The sequence below is a fragment of the Mandrillus leucophaeus genome, unplaced genomic scaffold (genome assembly GCF_000951045.1).
Source record: "Mandrillus leucophaeus isolate KB7577 unplaced genomic scaffold, Mleu.le_1.0 Scaffold272, whole genome shotgun sequence".
NCBI lineage: Eukaryota > Metazoa > Chordata > Mammalia > Primates > Cercopithecidae > Mandrillus > Mandrillus leucophaeus.
Genome location: NW_012102832.1, coordinates 390,818 through 414,496, shown reverse-complemented (window position 1 = coordinate 414,496; position 23,679 = coordinate 390,818). Strand labels below are relative to the sequence as shown.

At 53.1% G+C, this 23,679-nt stretch overlaps 1 protein-coding gene across 1 annotated transcript; it reads left to right on the top strand.

The window, feature by feature from the left end:
* Window positions 1-3,559: 3,559 nt before the first annotated feature.
* On the top strand, window positions 3,560-21,868 carry GPR179 (G protein-coupled receptor 179). The gene is made up of 11 exons (XM_011984700.1): window positions 3,560-4,368; window positions 8,003-8,111; window positions 9,821-9,908; window positions 10,329-10,564; window positions 11,398-11,466; window positions 11,844-11,953; window positions 12,273-12,511; window positions 12,693-12,831; window positions 13,488-13,593; window positions 14,128-14,274; window positions 15,966-21,868. Exons 1-11 carry the CDS (start codon window positions 3,575-3,577, stop codon window positions 21,009-21,011), a joined length of 7,083 nt encoding a protein of 2,360 aa, XP_011840090.1. The 5' UTR covers window positions 3,560-3,574; the 3' UTR covers window positions 21,012-21,868.
* The last annotated feature ends 1,811 nt before the right edge of the window (window positions 21,869-23,679 follow it).

Here is a 23,679-nt window from a genome sequence, read left to right as displayed (position 1 = left end):
ATGTTCCGTCTCTCTGTTGCCCAGGCCGGAGTGCAGTGACGCGATCTCGGCTCACTGCAACCTCTGCCTCCTGGGTTCAAGCAGTTTTCTGCCTCAGCCTCCCGAGTAGCTGGAATCACAGGTGTTCACCACCATGCCTGGCTAATTCTTTTATATTTTTAGTAGAGACGGGGTTTCACCATCTTGGCCAGGCTGGATCTTTTCTTCTTTTCTTTTTTTTTGAGACGGAGTCTTGACCTGTTGCCCAGGCTGGAATGCAGTGGCGCAATCTCGGCTCACTGCAAGCTCCACCTCCCAGATTCATATCATTCTCCTGCCTCAGCCTCCTGAGTAGCTGGGACTACAGGCGCCTGCCACCATGCCTGGCTAATTTTTTTGTATTTTTAGTAGAGACGGGGTTTCGTTGTGTTAGCCAGATGGTCTCAATCTCCTGACCTCGTGATCTGCCCGCCTCAACCTCCCAAAGTGCTAGGATTACAGGTGTGAGTCACTGTGCCCAGCTTTTTTTTTTCAATTAGCCAGGTATGGTGGCACATGCCTGTAGTCCCAGCTACTCAGGAGGCTGAGGTGGGAGGCTCACTTGAGCCTGGGAGGCTGAGGCTGTAGTAAGCCATGATCTCACCACTGCCCTTCAGCCTGGCGATAGAGCGAGACCCTGCCTCAAAACAAAAAAAATGATAAAGAATCCAAGGAATTTCTGAGATTCATTTGGTCATTCAACAATGGGCTAGGTTTGGGGATGCAGTAATAAATGAGACAGACACAATCCCTGCCCCTCTGGACTTTGTGGTTGGTCTAGTTAGTCTTAATCATGCCACTTTCTGAATATATGAGCAAACGCAAATAATTAAACATCTCCGAACCTGTGTTTCATTTGTAAAAATGGGTCAGTAATAATCCCCCCTTGACATGGCTATTGTGGGGAATTAAATGAAAACTTACATGTAAAGGTACTTAATAAATTCTGCAGTGCTATACAAATGTTAGTTAATACATTTTTTCCCAAGAAGCTTTTCATGATAATAACTTAATACATTTTTTCCCAAGAAGTTTTTCATGGTAATAAGTTACTATTGTCTTCACCCAGTGTGAAGTAACCAGTAATAAATAACAGTAACCAGTAATAAATACCAAGAAATGGAATAAATCACTCTCAGAAAGGCCAAAGAAAGAGCTATGGATGTGCAATACAGGTTTCTGCTCCCAGTAGTACCACTAACTGGCTGGTTGACCTCATGAATGTCACTTTCCCTTCAGTGTTTTAGTTTCCTAATTTGTTTAAAAAAAAAAAAAACCGTCTGGGCTGTGGGCCCTGCTAGTTTGCCATCATAGAGATTCCCCTGGGGGCTTGTCCTCTAGCCCCCGCTGTCCCCACAGCCTTGGCACTCCCACTCAAGTTGCACAGCACAATTGTTCTTTGCAAGGCTGGGCACAGTGGCTCACACCTGTAATCCCCGCACTTTGGGAGGTTGAGGCATGCAGATCACCTGAGTTCAGGTTTCAAGATCAGCCTAGCCAACATGGTGAAACACCATCTCTACTAAAAATACAAAAATTAGCCAAGCGTGGTGGCGCACGCCTGTACTCCCAGCTACTTGGGAGGCTGAGGCAGGAGAATCACTTGAACCTGGGAGGCAGAGGTGGCAGTGAGCTGAGATTGTGCCACTGTGCTCCAGCCTGGGCAACAGAACAAGACTCTAAGAAAAAAGAATTGTTGTTTTCAGAGGTCAACTGGAAAGCAAGGGACATTTTTGGCAACCACCACTCATCCCTTCCTACATATACTCAATGATCTTGGACATCAAAGGTTCAAGACATTGGGGGTTTGGAGGGGGTTCGAAGGGAAGAAGCCAAGAGATGGCCTGTGCCTGCGGGGCCAGATTGCCTCGTGAAGCAGGAAGCGCATCATCGATGGAAAAGTGATGGGTGGGCAGGCAGGAGCTTTGTTCTGTGGCTTCCCCAAGAATCCATGCCCTTCCGGATCCAAGGAGGCTGGCTCAGACAGCACTGACTCGGGGCCCCCAGTTACTGTGCCTAGCTGCAGGAAGGAGGTGAGGGGTAAGAAAACAGGAAAAAGCAAGAGAGAGTAGCCACAGTTTTCATGAAGAAAAGGAGAAGGAGCCAGGTGCGGTGGCTCACACTTGTAATCCTAGCACTTTGGGAGGCTGAGGCAGGTGGATCACTTGTCAGGAATTCGAGATCAGCCTGGCCAACATGGTGAAGGCCCCGTCTCCACTAAAAAATACAAAAAAAAAAAAAAAAAAATTAGCCGACCATGGTGGCACATGCCTGTAGTCCCAGCTACTCAGGAAGCTGAAGCAGGAGAATCGCTTGAACCCAGGAGGCAGAGGTTGCAGTGAGCCGAGATCACGCCACTGCACTCCAGCTGGGTGGACAAAGAAAGAATCTATCTCAAAAAAAAAAAAAAAAAAAAAAAAAGGTAGAACTTAGAATGACAAAATGAAGGTTTAAGAAGTAGAGGCAAAACTGTGTTCACTGTCTTCTCCATGCCCGCCTCTCTCCCGCCACCATTGCCGCTGTGCTTGTCGACTTTGTGGTTCAGAAGGAGGCCTGGGTTGTGGGGACGGACACCTGGGTGGAGTCTCCAGCTCTGTCACAAACAACACCACTGTGGTTCTAGGGAAGTCCCTTGACCCCTCTGCAAGGAGGCTTTGTTATAGTCCCTGAGGCTGAGTAATGGTGATGGTGGTGGTTTGGGTGGGCAATGTAGGGGAGTCAGAGCTCTGGGTGTAAGTCTCTGAGTGAGCTGCTTTGTGACCTTGGGTGAGTCTCAGTGTCTGCATCTGTGAAATGGGGATAAGAATATTCACCTTACATGGCTGTGGGGAAGATTCATTCAGATAAAGCACATGAAAAGCACTTTATAAGCTGCCTCAGTCTGTACAAAGACCGATTACGGTATTATTAGGCTGTCTTTCCTATCCTCGGCATCCCCATTCTCAAATCCCGGCTCAGCAGCACGGGGTCACGGGGGTGCAGGCAGCCAGAGCAGACTGCCAGGAGATGCAGCGTGGCCCCTTAGTGTGCCTGTTGCAGTTGCTGCCAGGAGCTTGAGTGGAGCAGAGGGGTGGAGAGAGGGGCACAAGCTCATCTGCGGTTGCTATGGCGCCCCATCCTGGATTTGCCCATTTCTCCTAATGGAGCAAAGGGCAGGCAGAGGGAGGGAGAGAGGGAGAAAGAGCACAACTGGTGCCTTCGTCTCCCCTTCCCTCCCATCTCTCTCTCTGGAGCAGATGTGGGTGGGGGATGGAGGGAGCCTGGATACTGGATAGGAGGGGAGGAAAGAGTTGGGTGCCAGGATTAAGAGGTTTGAGACAGTGGGCCGCACTGAGAGAGGAGGGGGCAGGGCCCTCATACCTACATCCAGAAGCCAGCTGATGACGTTAGAGAAGAAAAAAGCAGGCGAGCCAGCACCAGCGTGAGAGGGAGAGGGAGAGAGGAAAAGGGAATGCCAGCATAGGAAGCGTGGAGGCAGACAGCCCCCAGACTGCAGCCAGCCTCTGCCTGGGCTCTCCTGAGCCTGGATCCCAGGGTCCTGAGAGCTGTCCCAAGGATGGGCACCAGGGGAGCGGTCATGCCCCCTACTGTGTGGGGGCTGCTGGGCTGCTGTTTCATCTGTGACTGGGCTCTGGGGGGTCCGCGGCCCCTCCGCTCTCTGCCCCCTCTGTCTTCCCAAGTCAAGCCAGGATCTGTGCCCATGAGGGTACCCCCAGAGGGGGCTGAGGCCGCCCTCACTTATCTCTACTCCGGAGATGCCCAGCAGCTGTCACAGGCGAATTGCAGTGAGCGCTATGAAGCGCGTGGGGCAGGAGCCATGCCAGGGCTCCCCCCAATCCTACAGGGAGCAGCGGGCACCCTTGCCCAGGCCGCCAATTTTCTTAACATGCTGCTGCAAGCCAACGACATCCGTGAGTCCAGTGTGGAGGAGGATGTGGAATGGTACCAGGCACTGGTCCGCAGCATGGCCGAGGGGGACCCAAGGGTGTACAGGGCTTTGCTGACCTTTAACCCTCCACCAGGGGCCAGCCACCTACAGCTGGCCCTGCGGGCCACCCGGACTGGGGAGGAAACCATCCTTCAGGACTTGTCTGGGAACTGGGTGCAGGAGGGGAACCCACCTGGGGACCTGGACACCCCTGCCCTGAAGAAGCGGGTGTTGACCAATGACCTAGGGAGCCTCGGCAGCCCCAAGTGGCCACAGGCAGATGGATATGTGGGGGACACACAGCAGGTGAGGCTGTCTCCTCCTTTCCTGGAATGCCAGGAGGAACGGCTCCGACCTGGCTGGCTGATCACACTCTCTGCCACCTTCTATGGACTCAAGCCAGACCTAAGCCCAGAGGTCAGGTAAGTGGGTTTGTGCAGGATTTGATGTGTGTGTGGGGATGTAGGAGAAGAAAGTACAGGTCCCCTCAGCTGTGCATGGACCATTTGGCACAAACATGTGCATGCCTGGAGGGCACACAGATGTGGGTGTTTGTACTCAGCTGTGTGTACTCACAGTCGGCTCTGGGAATCTGTAACTATCTATTAACACATACAGGTATGAGTGTACATGTGTATAAATCAATCCATATTTATCTGGGTTTATGTGCTTGAGCACACGCAGGAATGTCTGTGAGCCTGTGCATATACAAATAGGTATACATATGTAGCATACATCTATATGCAGGTATACACATGTGTGTAGAGATATGTCAGTATAGCCGGGTGTGGTGGCTCATGCCTGTAATCCCAGCACTTTGGGAGGCCGAGGCGGATGGATCACCTGGAGGTCGGGGGTTCGAGACTAGACTGACCAACAGGGAGAAACCCCGTCTCTACTAAAAATACAAAATTAGGCAGATGTGGTGGTGCATGCCTGTAATCCCAGCTACTCTGGAGGCTGAGGCAGGAGAACCGCTTGAACCTGAACCCAGGAGGTAGAAGTTGCGGTGAGCCGACATCGCACCATTGCACTCAGTCTGGGCAACAAGAGCAAAACTCTGTCTCAAAAAAAAAAAAAAAAAGAAAAGAAAGAGATATGACAGTATAGACAGGCAGAGGTCTTGGCCCCCCAGGCCTGAGGAGGGAGTGTAAGAGGTAGGAGAGGTCTTGGTGTGGATGACAGTGACAATCTATGCACCAGGCTTGTCAGAGGAGAGCCGGGTGGGCCCTCCAGGGGTTCAACCTGCTGCTGTCTAGCAATTGAGAGCTGTACAATGAGGCTTCCCAGGAGAAGGAAAACTTTTTTTTTTTTTTGAGACAGAGTCTCGCTCTGTCACCCAGGCTGTAGTGCAGTGGTGCAACCTCAGCTCACTGCACCCGCAGCCTCCCAGGTTCAGAGGACTCTCCTGCCTCAGCCTGCTGAGTAGCTGAGATTACAGGTGCACACCATCACACTTGGCTAATTTTGTATTTTTAGTAGAGACGGGGTTTCACCGTGTTGGCCAGGCTGGTCTCAAACTCCTGACCTCAGGTGATCTGCCTGCCTCAGCCTTCCAAAGTGCTGGGATTACAGGCATGAGCCACCATGCCCAGCGGAAGGAAAACTCTTGAGGGGGCTTGGAATCAAAGCTCTTTCTGCCAAGGAGCTGGCTGAGTCCCCAGGGCCAACTCTTTACAACAAGCAGGCCCTACTATCCTGCCAAGCAGAAGCTTGTGATTCTCCTCCAGTAACTTACCTCCTCCCTCAACCACAGGAAAGGATTGAGGGACCTATTGGGAAGGGAGCAGCAACTGAGCCCAGGACTGCAGGGCATTCAACAGTCAACACTACTTCTCCAGCTCTGTGTCCCCATTCATTGTTCCCACCAGGATTCCCCTCCTGCCAGCATGCAGCCTGGCTCCTTGCCAGCTCAGCCCAGAGCAGAGACTGGGGAGCTGCTGGTCCAGGCAGTGTCAGGTCAGGGCTCCTCAATTTCATATCTCCTTTGCTGTGATCAGTTCAGACCTGGCTTGGGCAGAGAGAGGAGATGGTTAACAGCTGAGCTGATCTCTGTGTGTGTGCATGTGTACATGCATGAGGAAGTGTGAAAATCCTCTTCAGAGATCATCATGGCTCCTGCCATGTTTTGACATGTGCCCTCTCTCTACTCCTTGATAGAAACCAGGAAATGATAGGATATCAAAAAGCTGAGGGGTGGAGAGAACAACCTGGTAGAAAGAAAATTGTTGTCCACAGAGACAGTGAACATTCATAAGACTGGAGAAATGGAATGCACGCATGCCCTTCGCACACACTGCAGGTGCTGGGCTAAAGTTTGCAAAGACTGCATTGTCCCCAGATCTAGTGCCTGTAGGGGCAGAAAAGTGTGATCCCTTTCCTCACTCATCATAAGGGTCACAACACTCCTATAACAAAAGACAGATTACCAAGAGAAAGGCATGACGAATTTATTTAATCAAAGGTTTTTTTTTCTTTTATTTTTTCCTTTTGTTTGAGATGGAGTCGCTCTCTGTTGGCAGGCTGGAGTGCAGTGGCACGATCTCGGCTCATTGCAACCTCCGCCTCCCGGATTCAAGCAATTCTCCGGCCTCAGCCTCCTGAGTATCTGGGACTACAGGTGCATGCCATCACACCCGGCTAATTTTTGTATTTTCAGTAGAGACGGGGTTTCAGCATGTTGGCCAGGATGGTCTCGATCTCTTGACCTCATGATCCACCTGCCTCGGCCTCCCAAATCTCGGCTGAGATTACAGGGGTGAGCCACCGCTCCTGGCCGTTTTTTGTTTCGTTTTGTTTTGTTTTTTTGAGATTGCCTCTCGGTCTGTCACCAGGCTGAAGTGTAGTGGCGCGATCTTGGCTCACTGTAACCTCTGCCTCCTAGGTTCAAGTGATTCTCCTGCCTTAACCTCCCGAGTAGCTGGGATTACAGGCATAAGCTACCACACCCGGCTAATTTTTGTATTTTTAGTAGAGACAGGCTTTCTCCATGCTGTCCAGGCTGGTCTCGAACTCCTGGCCTCAGGTTATTTACCCACCTTGGCCTCCCAAAGCGCTGGGATTACAGGTGTGAGCCACTGCACCCCGCCTATTTAGCCAAAGTTTTACATGACACAAGAGCCTTCAGAAATGAAGACCCAGTGGCAGAGGCTCAGTGGCTTACACATATAATCCCAGCATTTTGGGAGGCCCAGGTGGGAGGATGGCTTGAGTTCAGGAGTTCAAGACCAGCCTGAACAATATAACCAAAACTTGTCTCCACTAAAAATAATTTTCAAAAACTAGCCAGGCATGGTGGCACAAGCCTGCAGTCCCAGCTACTTGGGAGGCTGAGGTGGGAGATCAGCTGAGCCAAGGAGGTGGAGGTTGCAGTGAGCTATGATCATGCCACTGCACTCCAGCCTGGGCAACAGAGCAAGACTGTGTGTCTAAGAAAAAAAGAAAAAATAGACTCAGGGAAAATTGTTCACTGTTATGCTTAGATTCCATGAAGCATGGTCAGCCCTGTAGAACTGTGATTGGACAAAAAAGGCTATGATCTAATGGTGGTAGACTAAGTAGGGAAACTCAGCCAGGCCTCTGTTCAGCTTCCTCTTGGCCTGTCTATGTAGCATCCTTCCTCCCAGGTAGAGGGCAGGATCCCTCTGGAATGAGGGTCATATGACCTATTTACTATCAGTCAAGGCAGGCCAGAGAATTTCTTTATGACCAGCTCCTACACAGAAAGGTAGGGGAAGATGAGAGTAATATTTCTTGGTTTTACATCTCGTTCTGGGGGAGGGGGATTCTAGTGTCTATGACCTGCCTTGGGGAAGGGGAATTCTGGTTTCTGGAACTCACTTCAGCGGGGAGAAAGAGGGATGGGAGACAAGAGGGAAGGAGAAGGTCGGAGATACCTTACTTCTGAGCCTTTCTAATCTCCTTTAGTTCAAAGTCCTCAGCATGCCAAAGTGCCATAATTTGGAGCATCGTTTTCTGGGCCCCAACAACGCCCAGGGACACACATCCACTTTGGCATCCATCACTGTGCCCCTAATTGCCAATTCACTGCCGTAGGGGGCAGGTGCAGATGGACGTAGATCTCCAGAGTGTGGACATCAATCAGTGTGCAAGTGGCCCAGGCTGGTACTCTAACACACACCTGTGTGATCTCAACAGCACCCAGGTAAGGATGAGGAGGATGGGGGGGCACTACTAGAGTCCTGCCTCTCTCCCCTTTTCCCATCATTGCCACCACGCAGCTCCCAGGAGCAGCAGACAAAGCTACCCCAGCATCTCAGGGCTAAGGGGAGTTCCTAGTGATTGGCAGAGGTGAGATACTAGGCTTTTAAAAAGTCATGTTACCTACAGCCTGCCCTCCCTTCCCCTATTCCCCCTACTCTTGCCCTCACTCCTTTGAAGTTTCAGTGTTCCTTCCTGTCTGCTCTCCTTTCTGGTACTCAGTGCTCCAGGACCCCTCTCCAGGGTGACTTCCTGAGCCTCAGTTACTTATCTCCTTTCCTTCCCCGGGAACACATTCTTCATGTAACACAGCACTGGGCTCCTCTTGGCCCACAAAGGATGTTCCATTGGTCTGTCTACAAAAGGATATTCCATATTGCTGAAATAAATGGAATTGCTGGTTGGGGTGTAGGAGGAATCTAACCAACCAAGGAGCTCGAAGAGGCCTGGGACCGGTGAATGTGATGGAACCTAGGCCAGATGCAGGTCGATTCAAAGCTATGGGTGCAGGTGACTCACAATGATGGAGAGCACTGGCTGGTAATCATGCAAACCCAGTACTGGGAAACTGGGAGGCCAGTGAATTCACCCACTCCATGGTTACAATCACTGCCTGCTTGTTCCTGAGCTGAGCTGAAGCCAGAGCGAGCCCTGTGACCTGCTGGGGCTGGCAGGCATATTGTTCTGTGTGCACAGGTGGTCCTACTGCTCTTCAGGGAACATGTGTCTGCAGCTAGAGGTGGAGGGATGGAAAAGGACTCCCACCATCCAGTTCACTGTTGAACCCAGACACATGCACTTCTCTAGGTGCGTGTTTGTCTAATTGTACATTCTGTGGCAGGAACAGAGTGTAGTTCGGTGGTCCAAGCAAGAGAGGAAGTTGGACCACAGCTTCACAAGCACCACACACTAACCCTACTAGGTGAGGTCAGGGGCTCGATATAGAATCTTCCAAGGTTAACCCCTTCCTTTGCGTCACTGATGTCTGTTCCCAGCCACTCCCTATAATAGATCTGACCTCATTTGCTCATATTCCCTGCCTGGCTCTGAGGTCTGCTCTGTCCCCTGCCGGGCAAACATCAATAGGAGGAGGTGGAATAAAGGCTGGCCTTGGCATCCCACCAGCCTGGCATTAGCCTGGCATTAAGGCTGGGAAAAACAGTCCTGTGCCAAAGCCAGATGGTCCCTGATGAAGGAAGCTGCTCCTCTGTGGGGGCCTTTCCAGTCTATTTGTGTGCCAAAGATGGAAGCTGAGGGGGACCCTTTGAAGTAGGATGTAGGCACACAAGGCGTGGCTGGGCTCAGAACTTTCCCTACTTCCATCTCCGGCAGTACCTTGCCCTAGCAAGAGCTGGGCACTAGGAAATGGGTCTTATGAGGCTCCTGTCACTGCCAGTCTGAATAAAAGGGTGATTTCTCCCTGGGCTCTTTGCTTAGGATCTCTTTGGGAAGAGAGAAAACAGCAGGGGCCAGGTAGGGTTTCCACAGAGGGAAGGCTTCCCAAGAGCTAGAGAGGGCTTCTGGAGGGATTCCCTAGTGTGGACATAAGTCCCATGGATAGGGAGGTAGATGGACCCTCCATCTCTCCCAGGAGGGAAATTTCTTCCAGAGATAGCCCCACATAAACACATACTGTGTTTGTCGTCCCCATAGTGTGTCCCCCTGGAGAGTCAGGGCTTTGTTCTTGGCCGCTACCTCTGCCGCTGCCGACCTGGATTCTACGGGGCAAGTCCCTCTGGGGGTATGTAAGTGTGATGGGGGCCAGACATGCGTTTTACAGGAGAGGCTGGTTGGGTGGGTACATCTGGGGAAGAAAGCCAGATTGGGGTGAGACACTGGGAGGGAACTTGTAGGGCAAGAGCAGAAGGTTGAGAGAGGCAGGAAAGGCAAGCAAGTTGCAGTGTGGGGGTGTCTGCACCTTCTGAGTATGAGCTTATAACATGCAAATATGATGCAAGTTGATCTCTCAAGGAGCCCTAGCCTGGTGTCACCTCTTCCTGGTACTCTTCCATCCCAAGGAAGCACCCATTCCCACTTGTCCCTGGAGCCCCAGATCACAGGAGAACAGGGAGAGGGCTGTGGTGACTATCAGGAGAAAAGGCTGGGATGTCAGGATGCTCTAGCTGGGCCCCTCTCCCTGCACCCATCTTATTCTTTATAGGGTTAGAGGAGAGTGCGTTCCAGACTACCGGGCAATTCGGGTCCCCAGAAGGCAGATCTGGGAGATTGCTGCGGTGCCTGCCATGTCCTGAGGGCTGCACCAGCTGCATGGATGCCACACCGTGCCTGGTGGAAGAGGCCGTGGCTCTGCGGGCTGCCGTGCTGGCCTGCCAGGCCTGCTGCATGCTGGCCATCTTCCTGAGCATGCTGGTCTCCTACCGCTGCCGCCGGAACAAGGCAAGGAAGGCCCTACACCTCCTGCACACATGTCCGACCCGTCTCAACAGGAGATCTGAGATTACCTAAGACCAGAATTTAGAAGAAATTGGTTCTAATCTCGATTCTAAATCTAACTCACTATGTAGCATGATGCAAATGATTTCTCCGCCTTGGACCTGCTTCCTCATCTGTAAAATAAGGGCATTGAACTTGATTCAATAAATGCCAGTTGAGTATCTACTCTAAGCAAAACACTGCCTAGGCTCTAGAGGAAGTGATCTGGGCTCGCATGGAGCTCCCAGTTTAATGGAGGAAGCAGACATGTAAATAAAATGACAGCACAGTGAGATGGGGGCAAGGATGGAGGTGTCTGTCAGCTGCCGTGGGAGCTTATAGAAAGTCATTCTGCCTGAGATGGCATGGGAAAGACTTTCTGGATGTGACATGAGCCAGGCTTGAAGGTTAACTGGACACTTACTGGGCCAAGAAGGGGTACCCTGTTCTAGACAATGGAGCAGCCTGACACAATGCTTGAGGAATGAGTAAGATCCCTTCCAGCTCCAGCAGCCTCTGATTTGAGCCTAGGTCTGCAGCAAGGCCCTAAGTGGGACTGGGAGGAACACAGGGATGTGTGTGTGGGGATGATGTGAAACCTTGGCCTTAGCCATGTTTAGTGCCAGTGGAGTTGAGCCTGGGGTGACAGGGGGCATGGCTATGGGTAGAGAGGGCAGAGCCAGTGTTACAGGGTGAAGTCTTAGCTCAGGGCCACTGAGTTACCCTTCACATAGGCTTGAGAGCCTCTAGAACCATCATCCAGACTCTGCTCATATGCCTCTCTCCTTGCTTCACAGAGGATCTGGGCATCTGGAGTGGTCCTGCTGGAAACTGTCCTTTTTGGATTCCTGCTGCTTTACTTTCCTGTGAGTCTGTGGTCAGAGGCTGGCCCCACCTTCCAGCATCCCCCACAGCCAAAACCTGGCACCCTCCAAGCCCCAGAACCCTTCCTCTTCTCTGCCCTCTGGAGGGGATTCAAAGACCACAGATTTCCCCTACTCATACCCACAAATGATAAGCTCTATGAGCTCCGGAGCCCCAGGCTTAAAAGAGCTCTGTGACTTGCAGTGTGATTTAGGGCAAGTTACCTAACCTCTTTGACACTTCAGCTGCTCCACTGCAGAATGAAGGTGGTGATGGCTCTATTGCGGGGGTGTTGGGAGGATCCACAGTGTGCTTAGCATAGGCCTGGCCCACAGCAGAAGCACAGTGGAGAGCAGAGATTTTTGCCCCTTCCCACCAGGTCTTCATCCTATACTTCAAGCCCAGTGTATTCCGCTGCATCGCTCTTCGCTGGGTGCGGCTGCTGGGTTTTGCCATTGTCTACGGCACCATCATACTCAAGCTTTACAGGTACGGCCTGGGACAGACTTTGCCCTCATGCTGCTCATTCCAGACCACCCCAGCTCACTCATGGAATGGTGTTTTTCAAAGCCAGACTCTTGCCAGCCCCACTCCCCTGTACCCTCAAGGCCAACTCCCATCACCATAGCCTTGTCCTCCATGTTACTTTTTGCGGGGGTAGCAAGAGGCAGCAAATCACAAAAAGGATGGAAGGAGAAGTACCTGTGTGGAGGAGAGGGCAGCAATGGACAGACACCAGGGTGCTGGTGCCCTCTTCGCGGTCCACCCAGGTCTCTGCCATCCACCCTGTGTATTCTAACCCTCGCAGAGTGCTGCAGCTCTTTCTGTCTCGAACGGCCCAGCGGAGCGCCCTTCTGAGCAGCGGGCGGCTGCTGCGGCGCCTGGGGCTGCTCCTGCTACCTGTGCTGGGCTTCCTGGCTGTGTGGACCTTGGGTGCCCTGGAGCGAGGCATCCAGCACGCACCTCTGGTGATCCGAAGCCACACTCCCACTGGCCGCCATTTCTACCTCTGTCACCACGACCGCTGGGACTACATCATGGTTGTGGGTGAGCTGCTTCTGCTGAGCCCAGCCTTCCGCTAGTCCCTGACTCTGTGCCTCAGGGATTCTCTTGTTCTGGTTCTCCTGTCTTTTCCCCAGACCCCTGGCCCAGGCTCCCCCCAGCACATCCTTCAGAGAAAGGGGTGGGACGGCTGCTGAGGCAGTGCTGGCTCTCTCTCTCCCTGCAGCTGAGCTGCTGCTGCTGTGCTGGGGCAGCTTCCTCTGCTACGCCACACGGGCTGTGCTCTCGGCCTTCCACGAGCCACGCTACATGGGCATTGCCCTGCACAATGAGCTGCTGCTTTCCACTGCCTTCCACACGGCGAGGTGAGGACGGACCCCGCTACCCACACCCCCTTCCACTCTAACACCACTCCTCACCTCTCACAGGTGAGGTGCCCCCATCCCATGCCATCCTGGCGACACTGCTATGCCTCAGCACTTTGAGGAAGGCCCCCACTTCTGGTTTTCTCCCTACCCCCCAGATGTTCCTTCTGTACTCCATGCCTGGCCCAGGTGAGGAGGCCCCCAACACACAAGAGGAGGAAGAGGACCTTCCTCCTAACTCCTCACCCCTCCCAAAGCACCTCTCCAGCACCCCAACATACCCCTTTCCATGCATGCTCAGTCCTCCCTGCCTTCTCCCCTTACTCCTCAGCCATAAGAGCAGCAGTGTGTCCATAAGGACCAGGCCCTGTGGTGGAGGCAGTTAACCCACAGAGTGGGCCTAAGAGTCTGGAGCACAGGTCTGTGCTATACACAGCCAAAGAAAGTGAGCTGGAGTAGTCTGGGAGGGCTTCTTGGAGGTGGGGATTAACAGGATTGAGGTGGGACCTAAATCCTGGAGAGAGCAGGAGAGGACAGAATGCCCACTCGTCCTAAGGGTATCAGGGCTAGGGCTGGGGTGAAATGCCAGTGAGAAGGCGAAGTGGAAGAGGCCATTCCCACCTGTGGTAATGACCTGTGCCCCCATCCCGCCCCAGGTTTGTGCTGGTTCCCTCCCTGCACCCGGACTGGACCCTCCTCCTCTTCTTCTTCCACACCCACAGCACCGTCACCACCACGCTGGCTCTGATCTTCATCCCTAAGGTAAGGCCCTCCCCTCCTGCCTGTGAGGCCGACCCCAGCCCCTCTGTCTGGGGCACTGTGGAGCTGTTGTCTCGCAGTGCCCTCTGCAGGCCAGGGTGAGGACGGCAGAAGTTGCTGGGTGAGTGAGCAGAGTGCCAGGGGCCCTAAGCTAGGAGCCGACTTGAGTGGAGACACTCTCTGCTTCCAGTTCCTGGACAAGGGAAAGAAGAGCCAGGGCTGGAGGGGCTCCCTCCTGCAATTGGAAGGTTAGCACACTCTGAAAATCTACTCAGAAGCAGGTACACAGAGAGAGGTGGGAGAACTGAAGGACCCTACTAGGAATTGCAGGGTCAGGGACTTGGAACCACCCCGCTCTCTGAGCTAGAGAAGGTCAGGGAGGATGAGGGGAGTAAAACTCTAAAGATCCCCAGAATTCCAAATCAGAGAGGGGGTGAAGAGTCACAAAGTAAGGACGCGTTCCACAGGGCTGGTGAGTGCAGGAGTGGACAGGGAGCCAGGGTGAGTCTTTTTCCCACTCATATGCTCCCCTGCCAGTTCTGGAAGCTGGGGGCTCCTCCCCGAGAGGAGATGGTGGATGAGGTGTGCGAGGACGAGCTGGACCTGCAGCACTCGGGCTCTTACCTCGGCAGCAGCATCGCCTCAGCCTGGAGCGAGCGCAGCCTGGACCCTGGAGACATTCGGGTATGTGCCACCCTCCCTGCCTCCTTTCAATGCTAGCTTTTAGCAACGGGGCAGAGGAAGGACTGGGCCCTGCCACCTGGGCTATGTGCCACTGCAAGTCCTCTTCCCTCCAAGACCTGCCCTCTCCCTTCTCCACCACTGGCCTAAACTGATTCCCCTGACTCTATTCAAAGGAGGCCACACACACCCAAGTGAGAAGACCCCAAAGCTCCAGAATGAGATCCTGGAGGCTCAGGCCATGTGGCAAGCTAGAGGCAGGGCCGAGAGTAGAGCCCCACTCCCTCACATCCTTCACTCTCACTCAGCAGGGGCATCAGGTCGGTGGCAGACTAAGAAATCCCTCAGCTGGCCGGGCACAGTAGTTCATGCCTGTAATCCCAGCATTTTGGGAGGTCGAGGCAGGCGGATCACTTGAGGTCAGGAGTTCAAGACCAACCTGGCCAACATGGCAAAATCTCGTTTCTACTAAAAATACAAAAATTAGTCGGGCATGGTGGTGCATGTCTGTGGTCCCAGCTACTCAGGAGGCAGGATCACTGGAGCCTGCTAAGTTGAGGTTGCAGTGAGCTGAGATTACACCACTGCACTCCACCCTGGGTGACAGAGCAAGACTCCGTCTCAAAAAAAAAAAAAGAAAAGAAATCCTCAGCCCCCAGCAAAGCAGGCTGGTTGGTGCCTAGGGCACCTAGGGACAGCTGTGGGGTTGGGTAGTTCAGGTGGCCACCAGGATCCCCTTTCCCCGGACCTGACAGGTCTTAGAGAGAGGAAGTTCTTCCTGGGTCTACACTGGAAGAGCATGCTTATTTTAATTTATGTGCTCAAGGGTATCATTATAGTCACCAGAACCCTAACAAGAGGCTCAGTGGGTAAGATATAAGGAGAGCTGATAATCTAAGCCCATTGTTTTATACAATCCAGAGTCTAGGAACCATTGTGAACCCCTCCACCTCTACTGGGGCCCTCTTCACACCTGACTTGTTTACAGGCTCACAAAGCAGAGTCCTCCGCATCTCCCGAGTCCTTCCTTGTCCCAGCTGCCTCTGCCTGTTTCCCCCTTGTGTCCTCAGCCTCTAAGCTCTGCCTGCCCTGCATCCTGAGACCCCAATCCAGCTGAAGGGCCAGGGAGCATGGAGGGACAGCTCCACCTCGACCCTCCACTTTCTGGAACACAAGCCAATCTGTGGCCCCTATGCTGGGTCTGGGGAGAAACCCAGAACAGAAGACTTTTAAAGCCCTGTTCCATCACTTACACCTGAACACTGCACATTTCATACCCACTAGTCTCATCAATCTCATATAATGCTCTTAAGGAAGTTAACACTGGTCACCCAGGTAACATTGCTTTACAGAAGATCCAGAGGTTCAGAGGGAGGGGTCATGAAAACAGCCTCCAGGCACACAGCATATTGAGGGTCCCCAGGCTACTGACTTCTCACTAGACCACAATGCCCTAGAGAAGGGGGTACATCTGAGCCCTCTGAGCTGACTGGATCTGGCTGGGACTCAGGTTGGCAACTGGTCTCACAGGAACAAAGAGGTGAATTCTGAGAGTTTTAGAAGCAGGGATGAGATACAGCTTGATGGAAAGAGATCCCTCAGGGAAAAAGGTCTAATTAAGGGCAGACTAACAGACAGCCAGAGGATGGAGAAAGCTCACCTGCAGCCCTGCTTTCCTTCCTGCCGCCCCACAGGATGAGCTGAAGAAGCTCTATGCCCAGCTAGAGGTCCATAAAACCAAGGAAATGGCTGCAAACAACCCCCACCTGCCCAAAAAGCGGGGCAGCTCACGCCAGGGGCTGGGCCGCTCCTTCATGAGGTACCTGGCGGAATTCCCCGAGGCCCTGGCCAGGCAGCACTCCCGGGACTCAGGCTCCCCGGGCCGTGGCAGCCTGCCCGGCTCCTCCCGCCGCCGGCTCCTCAGCTCCAGCCTGCAGGAACCGGAGGGGACACCGGCTCTGCGCAAGTCCCGCAGCACCTATGACCAGCGCAGGGAGCAGGACCCGCCTCTTCTTGACTCACTGCTGAGGAGGAAACTGGCCAAGAAGGCCTCTCGAACAGAGAGCAGGGAGTCGGTGGAGGGGCCCCCTGCCCTGGGCTTCAGGTCAGCCAGCGCCCACAACCTGACGGTGGGAGAGAGGCTACCCAGAGCCCGGCCCGCCTCTCTGCAGAAGTCGCTCAGTGTGGCTGGCTCCAGGGAAAAGGCCTTGCTCATGGCCAGCCAGGCCTACCTGGAGGAGACCTACCGGCAAGCAAAGGAGCGGGAGGAGCGGAAGAAGGCCGAGGCAGCCATGGCCAGCCTGGTGCGGAGGCCATCGGCCAGGAGGCTGGAGCGGCCTCGAGGGGCCCCCCTGTCAGCTCCACCTTCCCCTGCAAAGAGCAGCAGCATGGACAGCTCTCACGCCTCTGGGAGGCTTCATGAGGAGGCTGGGAGAAGGCTGCCTCACCCACCTATCCGGCACCAGGTCTCCACCCCCACCTTGACCCTGTCTGGGACCTGCCTGGGAGAGCCAAGGATGCTATCTCCCACCTCCACCTTGGCGCCAGCTCTGCTGCCGGCTCTAGCTCCAACCCCAGTCCCTGCCCCAGCACCAGTCCCAGTACCCCCTCAAAGCCCCAAATTACTCACCTACATCTGCCCCTGGGAGAACGCAGAACTGCCAGTCAAGAAAGAAAATGTGCCCCAGGAAGGCCCCTCAGGGCCAGAGCAAGGCCACCACTCCCCTGCCCCAGCTCGAGCCAGGCTCTGGAGGGCCCTCTCTGTTGCAGTAGAGAAAAGCAAAGCTGGGGAGAATGAGATGGACGCAGAGGACGCACATCACCAGAGGGAAGCTAACGATGCGGACGAAGACAGGCCCAAGATCTTCCCTAAATCCCACAGCCTCAAGGCCCCTGTTCAGCAGGGTTCCATGCGCAGCCTGGGGCTGGCGATTAAAGCTCTGACCCGTTCTCGGAGCACCTACAGAGAGAAGGAGAGAGTGGAGGAGAGTCCCAAGGGGCAGAACAGCGGGACTGTGGGAGAGAGTGTGGGGGCACCCTCTCGATCGCCCAGGCTAGGCCGGCCCAAGGCAGTGAGTAAGCAGGCCGCTCTTGCCCCCTGTGATGATGAGGAGTCCCTCCAGAACCAACAGAATGCTCACACCAGCAGGATGCTCCAAGTCTGTCAACAGGAGGGCAGCAGGGAACAAGAAGACAGAGGCAGGAGGACATCCCAGGGTCTAGGGGAGCAGAAAGCTGAGAGAGCAGGTAAAACAGGGCTTGCCGAGCTGAGGCAAGTTTCCAGGGACAAAAATGTCAAGCAATCAAAGGACGCCCCTGTTGCGTGGCAGGAACTGCCCAAAGTTGGCATCCAGTCCCTGGGCAGTGTTGACCACAGGGTGGCAGAGGTATGCCCCTGGGAGGTCACTGAATCAGAGACACGTCAGCCAGATAGTGGCAACAAGGCCGAAATCTGCCCCTGGGAGATGAGTGAAGGAGCCCCTGAGTTGAGGGCACTAAGACAAGACCCAGGTGACTCCCAAGAAAAGAGCGGGGAGGCCCGCGGAAAATCGGAGCCCACGGATGTGGTTCCCATGATGCGGAAAAAGCCAGATAGGCTGGTGAGGGAGCAGGAAGCAGTGTGTCCCTGGGAGACTGCCGATCAAGGAGGTCTGTGCCCTGGGTCAGCTCCTCAGGACCCTGGCAGAATCAGAGACAAATCTGAGGTTGGGGGCAGTGTGGAGGCCAGGAAGGTGGAGAAGCCTGGGTGGGAAGCTGCTGGCTCAGAAGCTCATACATCTGACATCGCCAAGGCAGAGCTGTGTCCCTGGGAGGCAAGTGAAGGAGGCGAGGATGGGAAACCGGCCCTAGAGGTAGTGAAGGATCTCCCTCAGGAAAAGCAGAAAACCAGGAAAGCAACCTTTTGGAAAGAACAGAAACCGGGCGGAGACTTGGAGTCTCTTTGTCCATGGGAGAGTACAGATTTCCGGGGCCCCTCAGCAGTCTCAGTTCAGGCCCCGGGAAGTTCAGAGTGTTCAGGGAGTTTGGGTAGTGGCATTGCTGAAGTGTGTCCGTGGGAGGCAGGAGATGCTCCTGCTATCCGGAAAGCAGAGATCTGTCCCTGGGAGCTGGATGATAACGTGATGGGGCAGGAAATGCTGAGTCTGGGGACAGGTGGAGAAGCTCTCCAAAAGGAAAAAGCCTCCAGAAAAGGAAGCTTTGGAGAGATGGGGGAACACACTGTGAAAGCAGTGCAGAAATTAAGTCAACAGCAGGAGTCAGTGTGTCCCAGGGAGAGCACGGTCCCTGGGCACTCCAGCCCATGTCTAGACAATTCCTCATCCAAAGCTGGTGGCCAATTCCTACGCAATGGAGGAAGCAGAGCAACACAGGTGTGTCCACAGGAAGATCTCAGGCCGGAGGCACAGGAAGCAACACCTGCCAAAGCAGAAATCTGTCCCTGGGAGGTAAATGAAAGAACAAGAGAGGAATGGACATCAGCACAGGCACTAAGAAGAGGAGACTCTCAAAAGGACAAGGAGAAAATGCCTGGAAAATCAGAAATCAAAGATGTCACAGCTTGGGAAAAGCCTGAGGGGCAGATCCAAAAGCAAGAAGCGGTCAGCCCCTGGGAGAGTGTGAACCCTGGCAGCTTCTCCCCACAACCACATCCTCAAGACACAGAGAGACCCCAAACCCTTCTCCAGATATCAGGCAGTGTGGGAAGCAAAGCTGCCGACATTTGCTCTTTGGATGTGGAGGAAACCCTGACTGCTGGGAAGGCAGAAATCTGTCCCTGGGAGGTGGGTGCTGGAGCGGGGGAGGAAAGAGCTTTGGGAGCTGAGGCCATTAGGATATCTCCAAACGATACAGGAAAGGTTTCTGCAGATCTTGGACCCAGGGAGACAGCTGTTACTGTTCCAGAGAAGCCACAGAAGCCAACCCCAGAGTGGGACGTGGCTTGTCCCTGGGGGAGTGTGGGTCCAGATACTCTGGATGCTGATGGACCAAAAGCTGGGTTCCAGGAACTGGACCATATGGGGTGCAGGCCAGGTGAGGTGTGTCCCTGGGAAGCACAGGAAGCTGCTACCAGTGAAAAAGCCAAGATGTGTCCCTGGGAGGTGAATGAAGGAACTACTGGGAAGGGACTGGACCAAGAGACAGGGAGTGAATCAGCAGAGCAGAGGGAGAAAGCTCTAGAAAAGGGGAGACTCACTTCCCTGGGAGAAGACGCATCAAAACGGATGGCAAAACTGTGTCAAGAACAGGAAGCTATCTGTCTTTGGGAAAACAAGAACCTGAGGGAATCCCCTGCTCAGGCGCCCAAGATCTCAGACTTGCCCAGCAGCATGAGAAGTGAAGTGGCAGAGGGACATTCCTTGGAAGCAACAGAGAAGGCAGACCTGAGACAAGACCCAAAGGTAAGTTCCTTCCCAGAACACATAACCCAAGAAAAAGCTCCAGCTCCAAACGCAGAAGAATTCACCACCGAAGATGGGGAAAAAACAAGCCATGAGCTACAATCTGTCTATACATGGGCGACCACTGCCCCAGCAGTTTCCTTCTCCCACCCAAACAGACAGCGCCCTGACCAACCTAAAGCCAGTTCCCAGAGACTGGTCAGCACTGGGGGCAGGGCCGCTGATGTGTGTCCATGGGATGTGCCTGATGCAGGTGTGTATAAACCTGACACAAGTGCCAAGGCCGAGACCTGTCCCTGGGAAGTTACTGAAAGAATCCCTGTCAAAGGGGTGTCAAGGCAGGATGGAAAAGGGGACTCTCAAGAAGAGAAAGGCAGAGCCCCAGAAAAATCAGAGCCCAAAGGTGTGCCAGTTCAGAAAAAGCCAGAGATGGCAGACTTCAGGCAGCAGGAGGCTGTGTGTCCCTGGGAGAGTCAACATGGCAAGGATCTGTCCCCACAGGCAGCCCCAGATGCTTCTGACAGCAACATAGGAAGTTCTGAGGCAGCAGGCAGTGTGGAGACCAGGGTAGTGGAAGTGTGTCTGTGGGAAGTGGAAGAGGCTCCCTCTGCCAAGAAAGCAGAGATCAGCCCTTGGGAGGTGGGTGGAGGAGCAGCAGAGGAAAGGGAACTGGAACGAGAATCACAAGGGCAAAGAGAGATGTTTCTTCAGAAGGCAGGACCTGGAGGGACTGAAGAACACTTCTCAAAAGCAGCAGCAAAGCCCAGAGAGCAGGAGGTAGTCTGCCTTGGGGAAGGCACAGGCTCAGGAGGGCTCTTGCCCCAGTCAGGTGCCCTGGACCCAGAACTCAAAGTCAGCCCCGAAGGAGCAGGCAGCATGGGGAGCAGGATGGCAGAGCTGTGCCAATGGGAAATCACAGATCCAGAAGGAAATAAAATAAAGGGTACCATGGCAGACATCTGTCCTGGGGAGGAAACTGGAGTCCCACCTGAGGAATCTGGCCTCCTAGCTTTAACAGCAACTCAGAGAGAATTTTTCCCCACAGCTCCTGAAAAACCACTATGCCTTTTAGTCCATGGGCCTCTGGATCACTTCTTTCCAGAAAGCAAAATCCCCTGCCCCAAGGTCAGCAGGCCAGCCAGTACTTTCACTCTTGAAGGTGTCAGAGAACTACAAGGACCTTCAGGGCTTGAGCCAAGGACCAGCTTAGCCCCAGAGCCAAGTCTCCAGGAAGCTGAGGCTCAGTCTTCCTCCTTAACTGAAGGCTCAGGCCAAGTGGCTTTTGAAGCTCAGTATGAAGAATTCACCCCTCCAACTGTCTATCCTTGGGATTGGGAGTAACAGCCTTATTAGGTGAGGTCAAACACAGAGCTAGCTTTCAGGAGCCAAGGCTCTCTCCAAGTCCAAGTGTTCCCAAAGAGCTGAATCAAAGACGGCTTGGCCACTTCCCCTCCTTGAGAAGACCAGAAGTCAACTCATCCCAAAGACAAATTGTATGAAAAGGGTACAGCTTGGACCCCAATGGGAAGGCCCATCCTCTCTTTACTTCTAACTTTTCTTCCTGTTCGAGGAAACAAAGACTGGACACTCTGCTTCCAAGGACTCCTCCCATCCACCTATAGTACTCACAACACAAACCACCCAAGTCTGGACACTCACCCACAAAGCCAGTGTTAGGGACGAAAGGAAGTCAGCTGTGCCCAGCCTGCCTTCTCTCACAGGGAGACCCAATTCTCTGAAGTCTATGACGGAGCATTTTTTGAGAGGAAACTAAACCATACAGAGTGTTGGCAACATAGGGATGGTGGACCATAGAAGGCTATAAAGGCCACCATAGGAAGCTGAAGAGCCATTTAATTGAAGCTGAAAGATAAATTGGGGGAAAAGCTAAAATGACTCAAAATAGGTGCCTGAAAATGCATTAAGGACCTTGTCATTTTGACTTTGAATCTCCTGTTTCTGCTTTATTGCTTCTCATACCTGCCTTGCTTGACTGCTGAAGCAGAAACAACTAGGCATGCTGACATCCTTACCAACATCTGGCATCCAAAGCAACGTAAGAGAGAAAGAACACAGAAGAAAAGCAATTTCCCCAGGTCCTCCCCACAGTCAAGGGAGCTCTTCCTTCTAGACATCCTTGTGTGCCTCTTGCTAGTTTTTTAGGGGGTCTCCCCCTCTTCCTGCTCCAGCTCTCACCAGTCTCCAGAGCTCGCCTCACTGGCTCATTTGTCTCCCCCTAGCTTTTCAGCGCTGCCATCAACAGGACCTCTCTCTTTTGTCAAAGCAACTGGAGTCAAGGGGAATCTCTGGTTCTGATGCAAGACCCACCCCACCCCCCCACCTCTCCCTGCCCAGGAATCACTAGTAACAGGAGGCCACATCAATCTCCTTCCAGAGGAGCTCAAGAAAGGCGGTCCTGTACACAGCCAGCACTCTAATTCTTCTGCCCTCTGAAAGAGGAGTGCTATGGGGCAGGTTAGAAGCCTGAGGGGCGGGAAAAGGGCACTGTTGAAGACAAAGCCTTCTTTCTTAGGGAGCTCTTTCTTGGCTCGGCTCTCTTGTCTCCTCAGTTCAGGCTACCCTTGCTTAAGCAGTACTAGATTACAAAGTGCTGAGATTAGATGATAATACCAGAGGAAAATGAGGAAGGAGAAAAACATACAAAGAAGTCCCAAGATTGGCAAAGGGAGGTGGGAAAGCAGGGAAGGGGCAGCTAGAGATGGCAGAGCTGGACAGGGGCACTAAAGATGGCAGTAAGTCACACCCTCTAACAGTACAACAGTACCGACACTGATGTCATTCATGGGGAGAAAAAGATGAAACCGGGAGACCAAATACCCAAAGGGAAAACGAGCCGTTAACATCTAGTCTGCATATAAATATGCTGGGTGGTTATGGGACTTCACAGAGAAAGTAACAAACTACTCCATTTCTAAAAGGGAACAGAGGAATGGAGTAACCTACTCTCCTTTGGGGACCAGATGTCCTCATTCCCTTACCTAGGGCCCTTATTCTGGGCTTTCAGAGCAGTAATTTAAGTGTGGTGTTGTTCTGGGCTCTGGCTAGTTAGCCTTACAGTTTCTGAGCTAAAGTGGATTTCGCTGTGCACCCCAAAACAATCCCGTTGGGTCTGGTCTAGCTGGAAACAGCAAAGTGGGTTTGCCGCCAAACCCACTCTTGTGAAATAAACCATGGGGAGCGGAAATAAAGAGTGCTTTTTCTTGACGCTGCAGTTGGCTCTAGCTTATTCATAATGATGATTATCTTTTTTAACATTTTTAAACAGTAACAGTAGATAGATAAGGAAAGAACAATGCCTGCTCCAAAGCTCAAGGTAGTAACACTGCAGCCTTGGGACTTTCGGTTATCTGGCTAATGCTCTGCCAGTGCCCAGGTCAGTGCTGACACTGCAGATGGTCTCTGCCTGGTCCTTCTAGCGAGCCCCTCACATCTGGAGGCCATTTGCTCAGCTGGATTTAATCCCAAGGGGAAATGGAAATTGCACTCATCCTCTGGCTCTCTGGTGGCAGCTACTGCTTAGCTGCTATTTAGGATTATCTAGAGAACCCCGAGATATCCAGGGGAGTGGGATGAAGGTTTATTTGAAGCATTGTTTTTACATATTCAAAGGAATCAATGTATTGTTTGCCCACTAATGTGCTTTTTTTTTTTCATTTCTTTGCTTCCTTACCCTGCAAGGATTATTTCCCCTTCCTCCATATTCCCTGGCAGTGGGTCCTGCTCAAAGCACGTCCCTACTCATTTTGCCTTAATCCAGGGCTCAAGCGAATAGGATGTGATCAAACCTCACTTGGGCAGTAATTAAAGTGATGTACACTTTAAGCCAAAAAGGTTGGGACTAAGTAGCATGATGAGAGTGGCTGATGAGAGACACCAGGGCTGTCTCTTCCCTAAGCATATATATCTTTGTTTCCATAGTTAACACTTAACAGGCTGGGCATGGTGACTCACACCTATAATCCCAGCACTTTGGGAGGCCAAGGCAGGT

Coding starts and splice junctions, on each gene's coding strand:
- GPR179 (XM_011984700.1), top strand. CDS start 3,575: ATGGGCACCAGGGGAGCGGTCATGCCCCCTACTGTGTGGGGGCTGCTG. Junction 11,954..12,272: donor ATCATACTCAAGCTTTACAG/GTACGGCCTGGG, acceptor TAACCCTCGCAG/AGTGCTGCAGCTCTTTCTGT. Junction 13,594..14,127: donor CTCTGATCTTCATCCCTAAG/GTAAGGCCCTCC, acceptor CTCCCCTGCCAG/TTCTGGAAGCTGGGGGCTCC.